The 13,437-nt window shown below is 40.2% G+C and overlaps 1 protein-coding gene across 1 annotated transcript in view; it reads left to right on the top strand.

Annotated features, from left to right (window-relative positions):
- The window catches only part of LOC309663522 (uncharacterized protein), a gene marked incomplete at its 3' end in the record, with an annotated part of 111,375 nt that overhangs the window by 35,581 nt on the left and 62,357 nt on the right, over positions 1-13,437 (top strand). The window contains exon 2 of the mRNA XM_082478875.1: positions 2,007-2,054. Coding sequence (XP_082335001.1) covers positions 2,007-2,054 — 48 coding nt within the window. The remainder of the gene's footprint in view (positions 1-2,006; positions 2,055-13,437) is intronic.

The following is a 13,437-nucleotide window of genomic DNA, read 5'->3' as shown; positions in this document are numbered from 1 at the left end:
CAGTTGAGATCTACCCAGTGGTTTTGGGAATCCTGCATTATTAAGAGACATGATTGTGAATGGAAGAGCAAATATCCGTACAATGGAAGGTGACAACGAACAAGAATGACGTATTGACATACGTGACAATATGGGTGAAGCAAAAATACCATATCACCTAACATAATGTAAAACATTATGAAATGAAAGAAGCCAGACACAGAAGACTACGTATTGTATGATTCCGTTTATGAGAAGTGTCCAGAGTAGGTAAATGTATAGAGAAAGAAAGTACGTTCGTGGTGGCCAGGACCTGGGTGGAAGGACTGCTGTTGGGTACTGCTTTCTGTCAGGGCTGATGAGAAAGTTCAGAAATTAGTGGTGATGGTCACACAGCCTTTCTTCTGAAAACCACTGAGTTATATGATTAACTTTTGTGTTTGTGAATTATGTATCAATAAACGTGTAATAAGAGTATTTTTCAAAAGATACATTATTGGTTCAATGTTCTTTTAACTGCAAGCAAAGGTGATGCTGTTCTATTCATACCGATGTTCTTAAAATTATAAGTGTAGGCATTCATACATAGGAAATGGACTACTTCATCTCATACCCAACCTTGAACTTCAAAGAACAAGAGGCCACAGCATCTTAATTTTTGGGTGACTGTTTCTGTTATCTGTTACAACCACCCCAGCGTAGAACAATCTGATGTAAATATCACAGTCCAACCATCACCAAAATTTTAGTCATGTGGAAAGACAAGTTTCAAGCAGAAATTCAAATACTAGGGATAATAAATCATAGTCCTACAAAACTATATTCAAAAAGATACACACACCCCTATCTTCATTGCAGCACTATTTACAATAGCCAAGACATGGGAGCAACCTAAGTGTTCATCGACAGATGAATGGATAAGGAAGATGTGGTACATATATACAATGGAATACTACTCGGCCATAAAAAAGAAGGAAACAATGCCATTTGCAGCAACATGGATGGACCTAGAGATTATGATACTAAGTGAAGTTAGTCAAAGGCAAATATCACAGGATATCACTTATATGTAGAGTCTAAAATGTGACACAAATGAACTTACCTACAACACAGAAATAGACTCACAGGCATAGAGAACACACTTGTCGTTGCCAAGCGGGAGGGGGGTTGGGGACGGGAAGGATTGGCAGTTTGGGGTTAAGAGATGCAAACTATTGTATATAGAGAATGGATGAACAACAAGGTCCTACTGTAGAGCACAGGGAACTCTATTCAATATCTTGTGATAAACCATAATGGAAAAGAATATGAAAAAGAATGTATATATTTATATAACTGAATCACTTTGCTGGACAGCAGAAATTAACACAACATTGTAAATCAACTATACTTCAATAAAATAAATTTTAATGAACAAATAAATCCTAGTCCTAGTATTTGGTACGTGTTGAGTAACTGTCAAGCTGTGTGAAGTGGATTGTGTCTCACTTAGTTATCCCACTGACCTCATGCAGGAGATATTGTCCTTATGCTTTACAGACAGATACACTGAGGGACAGACATAGTAAGTCCCTTGTCCAGAGTCACACATCCCAGTGAAAGGGAAAGAGGAGGTTTTTCCCATGGGATTTGACTTCCAGGCTCAAACAATTATTACTGAATTGGTTAAAATTGAAAGCCTCCAGGATGCCAACTTGTAAATTTACCACAGCTGCTTACTATGGAAGAACCGTCTAGCATTCATTTTCCTGTTGGTCTGTATTCCGTTGCTCAGCACACCCGAGAGGTGGCTCAGACACTTTTCCTTTTGAAACACGTTGAAATCTTCGTTATTTTATATGTATTTGTTTCATAAAGTCAAGGGCAAAAAATGATTTCCCATTTTAGGAAGAGAGACATATATCAGGGTGGCAAAATTAGTCTTTCATTAATGCAAGTATTTTAAAATTATATTAATACACACAGGTGTATGTAGATTCCAAATAGAAAATTATTTAATGAGTCAATATTTCTTTTTCTTTTTGCAGAACAACGGTTCCCTGGTTTGGTGCCAGAATCACAAGCAATGTTCTAAGGTATGTTCCCTACAACTGTATCAGTATTTTAAAAAACATTTCATTTTGTAACAACTGTAGAGTCACAGGACGTTGCCAAGCTAGTACAGAGAAATCACATGTACTCTTCATTCATTTCCCACCAGTGGTTACCCTTTACGTATATGTAGAACAATATCACAAGCAGAAAATTGCCTTGGTACAAGGTATGTATATAGTTCTATGAGATTTTATCACATGTATGGATTTAGTTAGTGTAGCCACCACTGCAATCAAGATACATGTGTCAACATTTCTGTATACTACCTTATTTCTCTCTTTATTCTCTAATTATTTCAATCAAAAGTATTTTTAAGGAGAAAACATCTTCTGATTGCACGAGAAGATTTAATGCATTCTACTTACACCTAAGTTGTTTTGTATGCGTTTATTGTGTTTATGTGTGGGAATTGCTCGTTCACTAATCTGATTCTTTAACTAAGCAGTCTCTTTTCTATCTTTGAGTATTTCTTGTTGCACACACATGCTCCAAAGCTATCATTATACTCATTCATATGTTTCATAGCATAGATTTCTTACCTCAGTCTCCAAACATCACCATCTTTAAATATATTTATATGTGTATATAGAGAGTATATATGTATATATATGCTTTAGCTCCAGTCTCAAAGTTGGTTTTATATTCAGATTATATAAGTGAATAAAGTTTAAACTTGCTATAAATACTGCAGTACTTTGGGATTGTAATAGTGTTTGATGAGATTTCTTTCATGGTTACGAGTATTAGACCGAAAATTGAAGCATTCCTTTATTTTACAACCAAAATTTCGCCTGAGCAATACACAATAATATGAAACAGCATATTTATGAAGAACATTATTAGTTTCAAAGGTCTTTCAAACAAATTATCTCAAAGTAAATGATTGTAGAATAATGTTCCTAAACCTAAAACTTCACTATAATGATACATTCTGACATTCATGCATGCGTTGTGTCATTTAATCCGCATGAACGTTATTAAAAACAGAACAGAATTATTCTGTGAATGTGAAATAATTTGGTGAAAATAAACTTTGCTTAGTTCTGACTCTCTAGATCCTGGGCAGAAATGAAATGTCTGGTTTATGATCCTTTTACTCTTTTTATATAATATCATACATATTTGCTCTGATAAGGTATTTTCTGGTTATCTATTATATTAATTGTTCTTCAGTTGGTGTTCTGGGTAATTTTTTTATGTCATCACTGCAGGAGAGGATATATATATATGTGTGTGTGTGTGTGTGTGTATATATATATATATATATATATATATGAATGTATGGCTATGAGACTGACTAGATTTCATAAGTAGTGTTTTTGTCCAGTTTTGTTAGTTGGGTATTACATGAATGATAACTTGTTGTATCAGTATTATTTCTCATAAGCACCTCTTTGCTCCTTATGCCATCAAGAAATTAATTTTTTTTTACACACTTGAAATTTGAATGGGACACGTTCATTTAAACTGCTTTTAAAATATCCTAATTAAAGAACATTGAAGCCCTAGGGAATACAGATTGTTAAACCATATTTTGTAATTGAATGATCAAGGCTGACACGAGAGACTGAACTTGACAAGAAAAGAACTCAATTCCTTTTGCCTGAAAGCAAAAATGAATCAATAAGTCATAGATAACTTCAACAGAAACTTTGGAATATAGTACAAAGCCAACATAAATTTAAGGGTTGTCTTTAGTCTGAATCCTTGGGGATGAATCTTACATGTTAATCAAAGTTCATCTCTTTTGGATATTATCACCATGGGATACATTTGCAGATAATTACAGTTTGCACTTCTTCTGAGATTCATGAAGCATTGTGTAGGCTTTTCCTTTGCTTTTTAGGTTAATGAGGTGAAGGGTGAGCGGTGGTAACTCCATTTTACACATGGGGAAATTCAGGCACATACATATTGGATAATGTCCTGGAATCACTCAGCAAATCAGTAGAGGTGAACTAAAGTTTGGAATGCCGTCTCCTGGGCTGTGTTGTATAGAGACCAACAACTTGAAAAACCGTTTTGAGCAAATATTGGGACAGAAGAGTAAAAACACCTCACCAAATCAAGAAGTAATGCTGATGATATAATTTTTCTGAATATCTGTTAAAAGATAAAGTTTACGTAATATTTTATAGAAAGTACACACTTTCTGATTAGTTCTGGTTGTGTTTGCAAAGCCCATCACCTTCAGGATCCCTCCAGAAGGTGAGTTCTTCTTCCCATCTAACTGCCTGCCTTGTCCAATCTGCCATCATCTCTTGCCTGGACCAATCCAGGAGCATCCTCTTGGGTCTCCCAGCTTCTACTCTACCCACGTGGCTGCTGGAAAGACCCTTTAAACATACAAGCTGAATCTTGCTGCTGTCTGCCTCACACCTTTTCATATCTTCCTACCTCACTCAGTCTAAAACATCGGCCCTGTCTTGTCTGCCTGTGCTCTCTCTCCAACTTTCTCCTCTGCTTTACCCCCATCAAGCCTGCTTTTCCCTCCACCAGAAGGCTCCTTCCGCAGTCACCCAGCTCACCGCACCCCATTCATGTCTCAGCACAAATGCCACCTTCTCAGCCTTGCCCTCCCAGGTCACCTCCCACCCATTTACACACTTCCTCGGCCGTATTGTACCCACACGACATTATATAGTTGTTCCTTTATCTCTGAGAGTCTGTCTCCTTCACCAGAAAGTAAGCTCCGAGGGGCATCGACTGAGTTCTCTTTGTTCATTGTGGTATTTTCAAGCCTAGAATGGTGTTTGGCACAGCGTAGTTGCTCACCAAATATTTGTGAATGAATCCATGAATGAAGTCCATAGGGAACATTTCCTTCCTCCCCCAAAGTACATCATTACTGTATTACCTTCAGGAGAAAGGTTATAATCCATTTTGTGTCCATGTAACTTATCATGATTATTTATTATTAATTAGGAAAATCTTCCTCCTATAATGAAGCCAGTACTGTGAAGTCAGGGGTCTTTAGCATCATTTAGCTCCTAGATGATGCAGAGCAGTGACTTACTGTCCTGCACGGTTTGAGGCCAGTGGTTCTCAAGCTGGAGCGATTCTGCTCCCAAGGGGACATTTGGCAATGGCGGGAGACATTTTTGGTTGTCACTACTGGCATCTAGTGGGTGGAGGTCAGGAATGCTGACAAACTACAATGCACAAGACGCCCTCACAGTGAAGAAGCTCCAAGCTCAGTAGCGCCGAGGGAGGTTGAAAAACCCTGGTCTGTGCATTTTGTGGGTTATAAAGGAATTGAAGAACCACTCCTATTCTCAGCAGTTTTACTTTCTTATATGAAGGAGAATAAACATATAATTTACCGAGCATGTGGTATGCGCCAAGCACCTTTTCAGGGGCTCATTATATGTTAGGAATTCTAATGCTCATCATATACCATTTCTTTTTTTAAATAAATTTATTTATTTATTTATTTATTTTTTGGCTGCGTTGGGTCTTCGTTGCTGCGCGAGGGCTTTCTCTAGTTGCGGTGAGCGGGGGCTACTCTTCGTTGCGGTGCGCGGGCTTCTCATTGAGGTGGCTTCTCTTGTTGCGGAGCACAGGCTCTAGGCACGCGGGCTTCAGTAGTTGTGGCACGTGGGCTCAGTAGCTGTGGCTCGTGGGCTCTAGAACGCAGGCTCAGTAGTTGTGGCACACGGGCTTAGTTGTTCCATGGCATGTGGGATCTTCTGGGACCAGGGCTCAAACCCATGTCCCCTGCATGGGCAGGCGAATTCTTAACCACTGCACCACCAGGGAAGTCCACATCATATACAATTTCTGTAAAAGGCCAGATAGTAAATATTTCCATCTTTGTAGCCCATAAAGTCTCTGTGGCAACTACTCATGTGGCCACTGCAGCATGAAATCAGTGATAGATAGTACCTAAACAAAGGACAGTGGCTGTGTTCCAATAAAGCTTTATGTTTGGACACTGGAATTTGAATTTCATGTAATGTTCATGTCATGAAATTTTATTATCTTTCCCAACCATTAAAAAATGTAAGAACCATTCTTTGCCCGCTGGCTGTACACAAACAAGTGCCAGGTTGGATTTGCCCATTTGCCAGAGTTTGCCATTGCAGTCACATATGTAAAAGCAGTCAAAAACAAAACAGTAAAGTTGCATTTGTCTCTCAATACAAAGACATATCTTGATGTATTCAAACTAAAAAATGGGCAGTTTCTAGCCTCCTGTGTGGAACGTTGTTGGTCAGCTTGCGGGGCTTTGTTGAATGAACGAAGGAATGGTAAACAACAGTAAGAAGACATCAAATCACAATTAACTTTTGAAAATTCAGTGTTAAAACGCGATTATTAGAGCCAGTAAAAATTGTGGAGCACTTCAAGATGGGCAGAAAGATGGCTGGATGTCCCCTCTCTTGCACCCTTGCAGGTTATCTGCATTGTTCATCGTCTTTGAGCTATTTTCTTACTCTGTAAATGTAGAAAGCTGATAATAATGCAGATGAATCTTGTCCATGGAAATGCAAATGGTTGTGTGCAGTGTATTGCAATTGATGCTTCCCCCATCAATAGACCATTTTGCATCTAGCTGTAAATCCATTCTAGCGTTTGTTTTTGTGTGTGAATATATTTATATTTGTATTTCTTGGATTTCTCCTTTGAACCACATGTAACATATTACTGGTTCTTGCAGCATTTCACGAGTTAAATCTTTGACACTTGTTCATTTGATATTTGCATGCGAGTCATGCATTTACTTTATAAAATAAGCATCCTTTGCCCTTACGCTGCTCAGTTACCTTTCTAAACATTGTATCTAAGAATGGCATTCTTGTTGACACCCACCCCTGTCTGGGGAGCAGGCGTTCTCGTCCTTCTCCTTTTGGGTGTTATAACTCACTCACTTGACTTTTGTTTCCCATTTGGTTGTGAGGATTTGAGTTGAAAAGCAGTAATTTAGGGCTCAATCTTGGTGCGGTGGCATGTTGCTTTGATCTCGGTGGGAGTTTGGTTCTTATAAGGGCTATAACTCCAGATTCTTAGTGATTTTCCAGGTTTATTCAGAGCCAAATTTAGAGGTGAGGAAGATTGGTTTTGCTTGTACGAACATCTGGACAGTTTCATTTGACATCTGTGAAATTTATTGGATAAAGGTCAAACCCCAGAAACATGACTGAATGTGACTGTTGAAGGTTTTTGCGTTGTGTTAGATGCTTTCTATGATTTATGTGGTAATGACTGTAAATCCATAGAGCCCCAGGAAAATACATCTTAAGGAGGAAAACGAAAACTCAGGCACCCATGGAAACGCACTATGTCCAAACACCCAAAGAACCAAAGTTGAACAGTTTATTTTTTGTAATATTCTAGTATACAACAGTTTGAAATTTCAGTTGTTTTATATCCTTTAAAACATTTAAAGCCTATTGTACTACTTACTGATATTCATACAGTTTTCCCTGATTTTGTGTAATCAACTTCAAGGACAAAGTTGATGTATACTGAGCACCTCTTGTCCAACATATTGATATCTTTTGGGAGGTACCAATTATTTCACAGGCAAAGCCACCATTGACATTGATTGTCAAGAGAAGTTGTAGGTTTGTGCCACTGGAGGAGTAGAAAACTTCTCCAATGTTATAATTAATTCCCTTTATTTTGGATACCAATGTTATTATTTCCATAAGTAATGATCATGATATTATTTCTAAGTAAATGGGATGTGATAATCTAGGAAGAGAAGAGAAATATTCTATTTCCTTAAACCAGTGGAATTAAAATGTGTATGGAATGCCTATGAAAAATTGTGAGGTGTGTGAAAGTTTGGCTAGTGTTCTTTTGAAATACCAGTCTGTACATGCAATATTGTACTAGCATGATGAGTAAAAATTGTCAAATGCACATTTGTTAGACTATCCTATAACATCATGCCAGTAAATGGCATAATTTTAAGTACCCCAAAGACCATTATGTGCTTTTGTGCTTACCAAGAGATGAAGTCTCTCCTCCGGGAGACCTGAGCTCTTGGATTTCCTGGTCTCCATGCAGCTGAAAAATCACATCGTCAGCAACCTTGAGTTAGGGGTCCATGTGTAGCTACATTCTCAAGTACTCCATCCAGTGTCACTGTAGGGGAACATTCAAGTCGGTATCGTCTCTGAGGTGAAGGCAGAAATGGAGAAAAAAGAAAGAACAAAGTGAGAGAATGTGGAACAACAGATAAAAACAAAAAGAACTTACAAATGGGGGAGCTAAATGAACACCTAGTTTCAAAACTTCATTTCTGAAGTGGTAAGTGCTGAGGTTTGTGAGAATCAGCGAAGGCTCCCAGCAGGGTCCCTGCTAGGGCTCAGGCAGGTGGATCGGTGAGTTGATGATTTTAACAATGAGAGATTTGCCATCTGTCACCGCCTCCTGGAATGCAAGCTCACAGCTCTAATTGGAGCCTTCAGCACGGAAGGCAGCCTGAACTGGTGTCACTGATTTGCTTTCCCTCACACTGTCATTCTTATGGTAAGTGTTTTCTGCCCTCACGCTGGGAACTTTTATCAAACATATTAGTGTGCTTTGGGGCGATCATTAGCCATCAGTAGCTGGAACATTCCAGGGTTTTTTTAGCCTGGAAACTAGCCTGTGTGCTGCAATAACTTGCAAAACTTGGCCAGGCTCATAGCACAATCAATATTTAAGGAAAAGAACAGGTTCTTATTTGGATTTAAATCCAACATGTGACATGTTAATAGCCCAACGTGTTTCTGATTTTCCATATCGGTTTTTACGGATGTGAAAGACTTCCACCTGCTGTAAACTTCAAAGACATGTGGAGGGGAAAAAGCACCTCTGTGTAAGTCTTTATCCTCACCCCTTCCTCAGCTCTTCCTATTAATTTCTCCTTCCATCTGATGAAAGAAGATGCAAACGAAATCTCTTATTTGGTTCATGACTGAGGAAGGGTTCCTGAAAGCTGGCTTTAGAAAGGGAATGCATTTTGAACATATGAAACACGTCTACGTCAGGATGCGTCACATGGTGATTATGGTCTGACAGACGTTTTGAAGTTGTAATGTATTCATCAGAAGGCACACAGAGGAGCCTGGATGAGCTCCGATTGCTTGAAGATGTTGGGTTTGAGCTGGCAACTGGCAAAGAGCACCAGTGTCGATTGAGGGATGGGAATGGTTATGTTTTACAAAGAAGACAGACCTGGACTTCAATAAGCCGGGGAGGGCAGAATTTGTGGGCACTGAATACGTCATTGTGCTGAGTTGCCCTGCCTTCTCCAAGGAGAAGTAGTCTCCACTGAGGTGAAAACTCTCTCTTGAATTTAGTGGGGGGTCAGCATTTGCTTTTCTATGTTCATGATTGTGACCCCATCCTGTAGGTAATCCTTGACATGAGGGTCAAGTTGTTCTACCTAATATACACAGGAATTCCTCTTAGAAGCCTAATATGTGTTGGTACACGGTCTGTCTTGGAAAGATTATTGCTCTATGTTTGTAAAAGAGCAGTTGTTATAGGGAAATAAACCTAGGTATTAATTTCAACTCTGTTTTTACTAGCTGACACTCTCTTTACTAGGAGATGCTCTTGTGTCTAATTTGCCTAAAGAAGGAATATAGGCTAATTATTTGAAAAATTAATTTTTCTTAAGATTTCTCACTTATTATCTATTTGATGTGGAAGAACTTCCTTCATCCTATAAATAATCACATTCAATTACCTTAGTATATTTGTTTTCTAATATTTGGGGTCATAGGACTTTCTGTAAGATTCATTGCTCAAAGCATGATGTTCTTTGGGTGATGTTGTTACTGAACCAAACTTGGGTCTGATCGCCCGTGCAGTAAACCCACTCTACTGACCCTGGGTTGTGGTGAAGGAAAGTGTAGTGTTGATGGCAAGGCCAAGAAAGGAGTATGGGCAGCTCGTGCTCAAAAGACCCAAACTCCCTAATGGCTTTCAGGGAAAGGTTTTTAATGACTTGGTGAGGAGAAGGGTTGCAGGTGCATGATCAGCTTGTGGACATAATTTTGATTGATTGGTGGTGAGGTAACCTGGTGGTATTTTGGGAGTCAACGTCATCAACCTTCTGGTTCCAGCTGGTCTGGGGTCAACGTGCTTGTGGTCAACATGCTTCTGGTCAACATGAAGTTAACTTCTTCCACCTGGTGGGGGTTTCAGTATCTCCAAAACAGCCCAAGGACATGGCTCAGAATATTATCTATAGCCCTTGAGAAGGAAACAAACGTCCTTGATTTTGTTTAATGGCTAAACTATTATTATTTTGTCTTGCTTGACTGTTTTCCTTTGTTTCTGCATTTTTCACTTCTCAGATGAAATTTGTTCTTTGGAACTCAGGGAAAGCCTAGGAGGCTAAAGTTTTTCTACAAACAAGAGGAATGCAGAGGACATGGGGGGATGGTCTGTCCTGGGAAGGTCCCATAAGGTGCTGCTTGGTTATAATATGAAGTGTGTGTGTGTGTGTGTGTGTGTGTTTAATGGCTAAGCTGGGCATTTGTTCTAAACTCTTTTTCAGCCTAAAATTACTGTAGCTGTGCATGGGATCTACCAGTGAGTTTGTACGTTTTGTTTTCTTCTGGCTTGGAAGAGAAAATTTTTCCTAAGGAGGATCTTTATCAAGTACTCCCTTCATCTTCTTTGATGCGTGTCTAGGCAGAGTTAGGATGACGTTTTTATTCAAACAGTCATCCTCATTAGGATCTGTAATTTTTGCTGTGGATGTCAGAGCTAACAGCAATTCTGCTGGCTGTGAAATGACAGTGACGTATCAACAAGCCGCTGCTCTCCTGGTACTTGCCAAGAGCTAGAATATCAAACCTTTTGTATCCTTGCAGTACCAAAAGGCACCAGAGAGAAACAATATTTATACATGCCTGATAGATATATAGTTTCCAGATGCTGTACAATCCATGCCTCCATTACAGGACTAACTATGTTCTTTCACAATCTCAAAATTGTCCTTTAACAAATGACATTTACTGAATCCCATGTTGCTGCAATGCAGCACGTGTAATATTCTCAGAAACTATCTCACAAGCCCAGTCACCGAGGCCACTCTGAGGAACTTGCCAAGGACATCGGTCTGTTATTCCATGCCATCTTTAGGAGAAAACTTGGGAAAGCGTTCATTGTGTTCACTTTATCAGTACTAATTATGCGTCCCTTAGAAACTGTGGACACTGTGTTTTCCCCTTAGAACTGACTGTTAGAAAGCTGAATGATAAACAAAATCACCTACTTTAACAAGGTTACTGAAATTTATCCCGTGTATATGGGAAGTAGCTTTATCCCTGACTCCAGTTTTTATTTTCCTTTATCTTGTTTTTATCACACACACGTAAGATTTGTTTTCTAGCTGTATCCTATGGATCTTTGTAAATTGTCTTGAATCCTTTCAGGAGTGAGAAAGGCAATAGATAAATCCATAAATCCCTAAAATTACAAATAACTAGAGAAATGCCCCATTGTGGCTGCACTTGCCTCGTGCGTTGTTTAGTTTCCTGAACCATTTTATCCACAGTTTCATGGTTCACTGAGGTGAGATGACAAGACATCTATATTCCTAGCAGAGCTCTTTCAGCTGGTGCTGACGACTAGGGCTTCACTCCTTGGAAAGGAGCGAAGGTGGCCACTTGTCAGTTAGGTAATGGCTGTGACTGGGCAAAAGAAAGAAGAAAATGCAGTTTAAGTTGTGAAACCAGGAGGTGCGTATGGACGTGTTCTGAGGGGGAATGAGGTAAGTGGAACAAAGGTGAAAAGCTTTTGTTTGTGAGCTTTTCGAGCCAAAGGGGTTTGGCCCTGTCTTCACAGATCTTAAGGCATAAATAGCAGAGGTCAAAGAAAGTCTTTAAAACCACACAATAAAGAAAGAACTTCTCTCAACTGGGTCTTTTCAGAGCAGAGCTACCAATGTGGGTGAGTTCATTTTCCATTCGCATGGGGGAGGCAATGACTTAAAATGTGCACTTTGTAAAGATGGCTCTCCTCCCTCCCTCCCTCCCTCCCTTTCCCTTTTCTTTCTCTTTACTTACTTTTTCTCTCTCTCTCCCTCCCTCCCTCCCTCCCTTCCTTTTTTCTTTCCTTCTTTTCTTCTTTCTCTCTATTATAGTATCTATTAGAGTAGCAAATGTTGATGTCTATGAAGAACCTTCCCAGTCTGCCTTAGGTTATGGGAATTTCTCTTGAAAATTATAGGCACAGAATAATAGATGTGGATGAACTGGGCATTTCACCTTCTTTAGCTACAGCAGAAATCCCACTCAAGCTACAGCGTGTGCATCTCCATGTGCTTTTCCTTACGTCAGTAGCTCAGTTCACATAGATGTTGATGTATTTTCGTGTTGGAAGACAGGTCGCGGTAAGGCGGAGCTGAAGGGGAGACGTGTGCTGGTGGTTAGAAAACTGGGATCACATGGCATTGCCTTATTAAACACCGGGTGTTTTAAGTAATTACGAGGGACTGATTCTGCGTCGAATTCCACATAGGGAATGAGAACCGTGGAAGCTGCCTGGGCCAGGACGGGCCTTGCGCTCTGCAAGCAGAGGTCACTGGGTGTTCGGCCGCCTGCAGATGTGGCCGGTTCAGCCTTTCGTGGACGTTTCCCACGTGCCTTGATGGCAGCTGTGTGGAGAGGCGCCGGGGAGCTGCCCGCTCTTCCTCCGGACGGGATGCGGCTCTTGTGGAGTCCGCCTGCTGATGAAGGTGGGGCTCTGGAGGGCTGCGCGCCTCCCGGTTCTCACAGCTGCAAGGATGAACTTGGGCGGCTGCAGATGAATGAGCCGCCTTTCCCAAGAGAAGCTGCATAATGGCTTCGGGACTATTAAGCTGTGAAGATTCATGCTCTGGCGTTTGCGAGTGTGTGTTCAGCATCTTTTCCTTGGGGAGCGAGGGGGGCATGTGCGTTTTTGGCTTTTTACATCCAACTGTATGCACATTTTCCCTTTTTGTATGAGGAAATAATGCCTGCACTAAGGGTAAACCCTCCCCTCCTCCTAAATCCTTCCACAAAAAGATACTTATTAAGGCTGGCATTCTGAAGAACTAAATGCTTCTTTAACTTTGCTTTATCTGCTTCAATGAGCACAGCGTACCGAGTCCGGGGAATTCACATTATGGCCGCGAGCCGCCCTCCCTATTCTCTGGGGCTCTTTGGGCACAGAAATAATCCCTTCCTAGAAGCTTTTGAGAAAGAAGCTGAACTATGCGGGCTAATCAACTGTAAATCTTGGCCATCCCCAAAGTATTGCGTGAAGTTGCATCGAAAAGTGTTCCGATCACCAGGAAGCGTAATTTCAAGACCTGGGGCAAATTTGCAGCAAACATGTTGATCTGCTGTGTTTTAAAACGCTGGAATGCTGCTCCTTCTCTGCTCCATC

Source organism: Balaenoptera physalus, assembly GCF_965194825.1.
Source record: "Balaenoptera physalus genome assembly, contig: SUPER_6_unloc_2, whole genome shotgun sequence".
Taxonomy (NCBI): Eukaryota; Metazoa; Chordata; class Mammalia; order Artiodactyla; family Balaenopteridae; genus Balaenoptera; species Balaenoptera physalus.
Note: the sequence above shows the minus strand (reverse complement) of the source record. Positions and strands in the feature narration are given on the sequence as shown.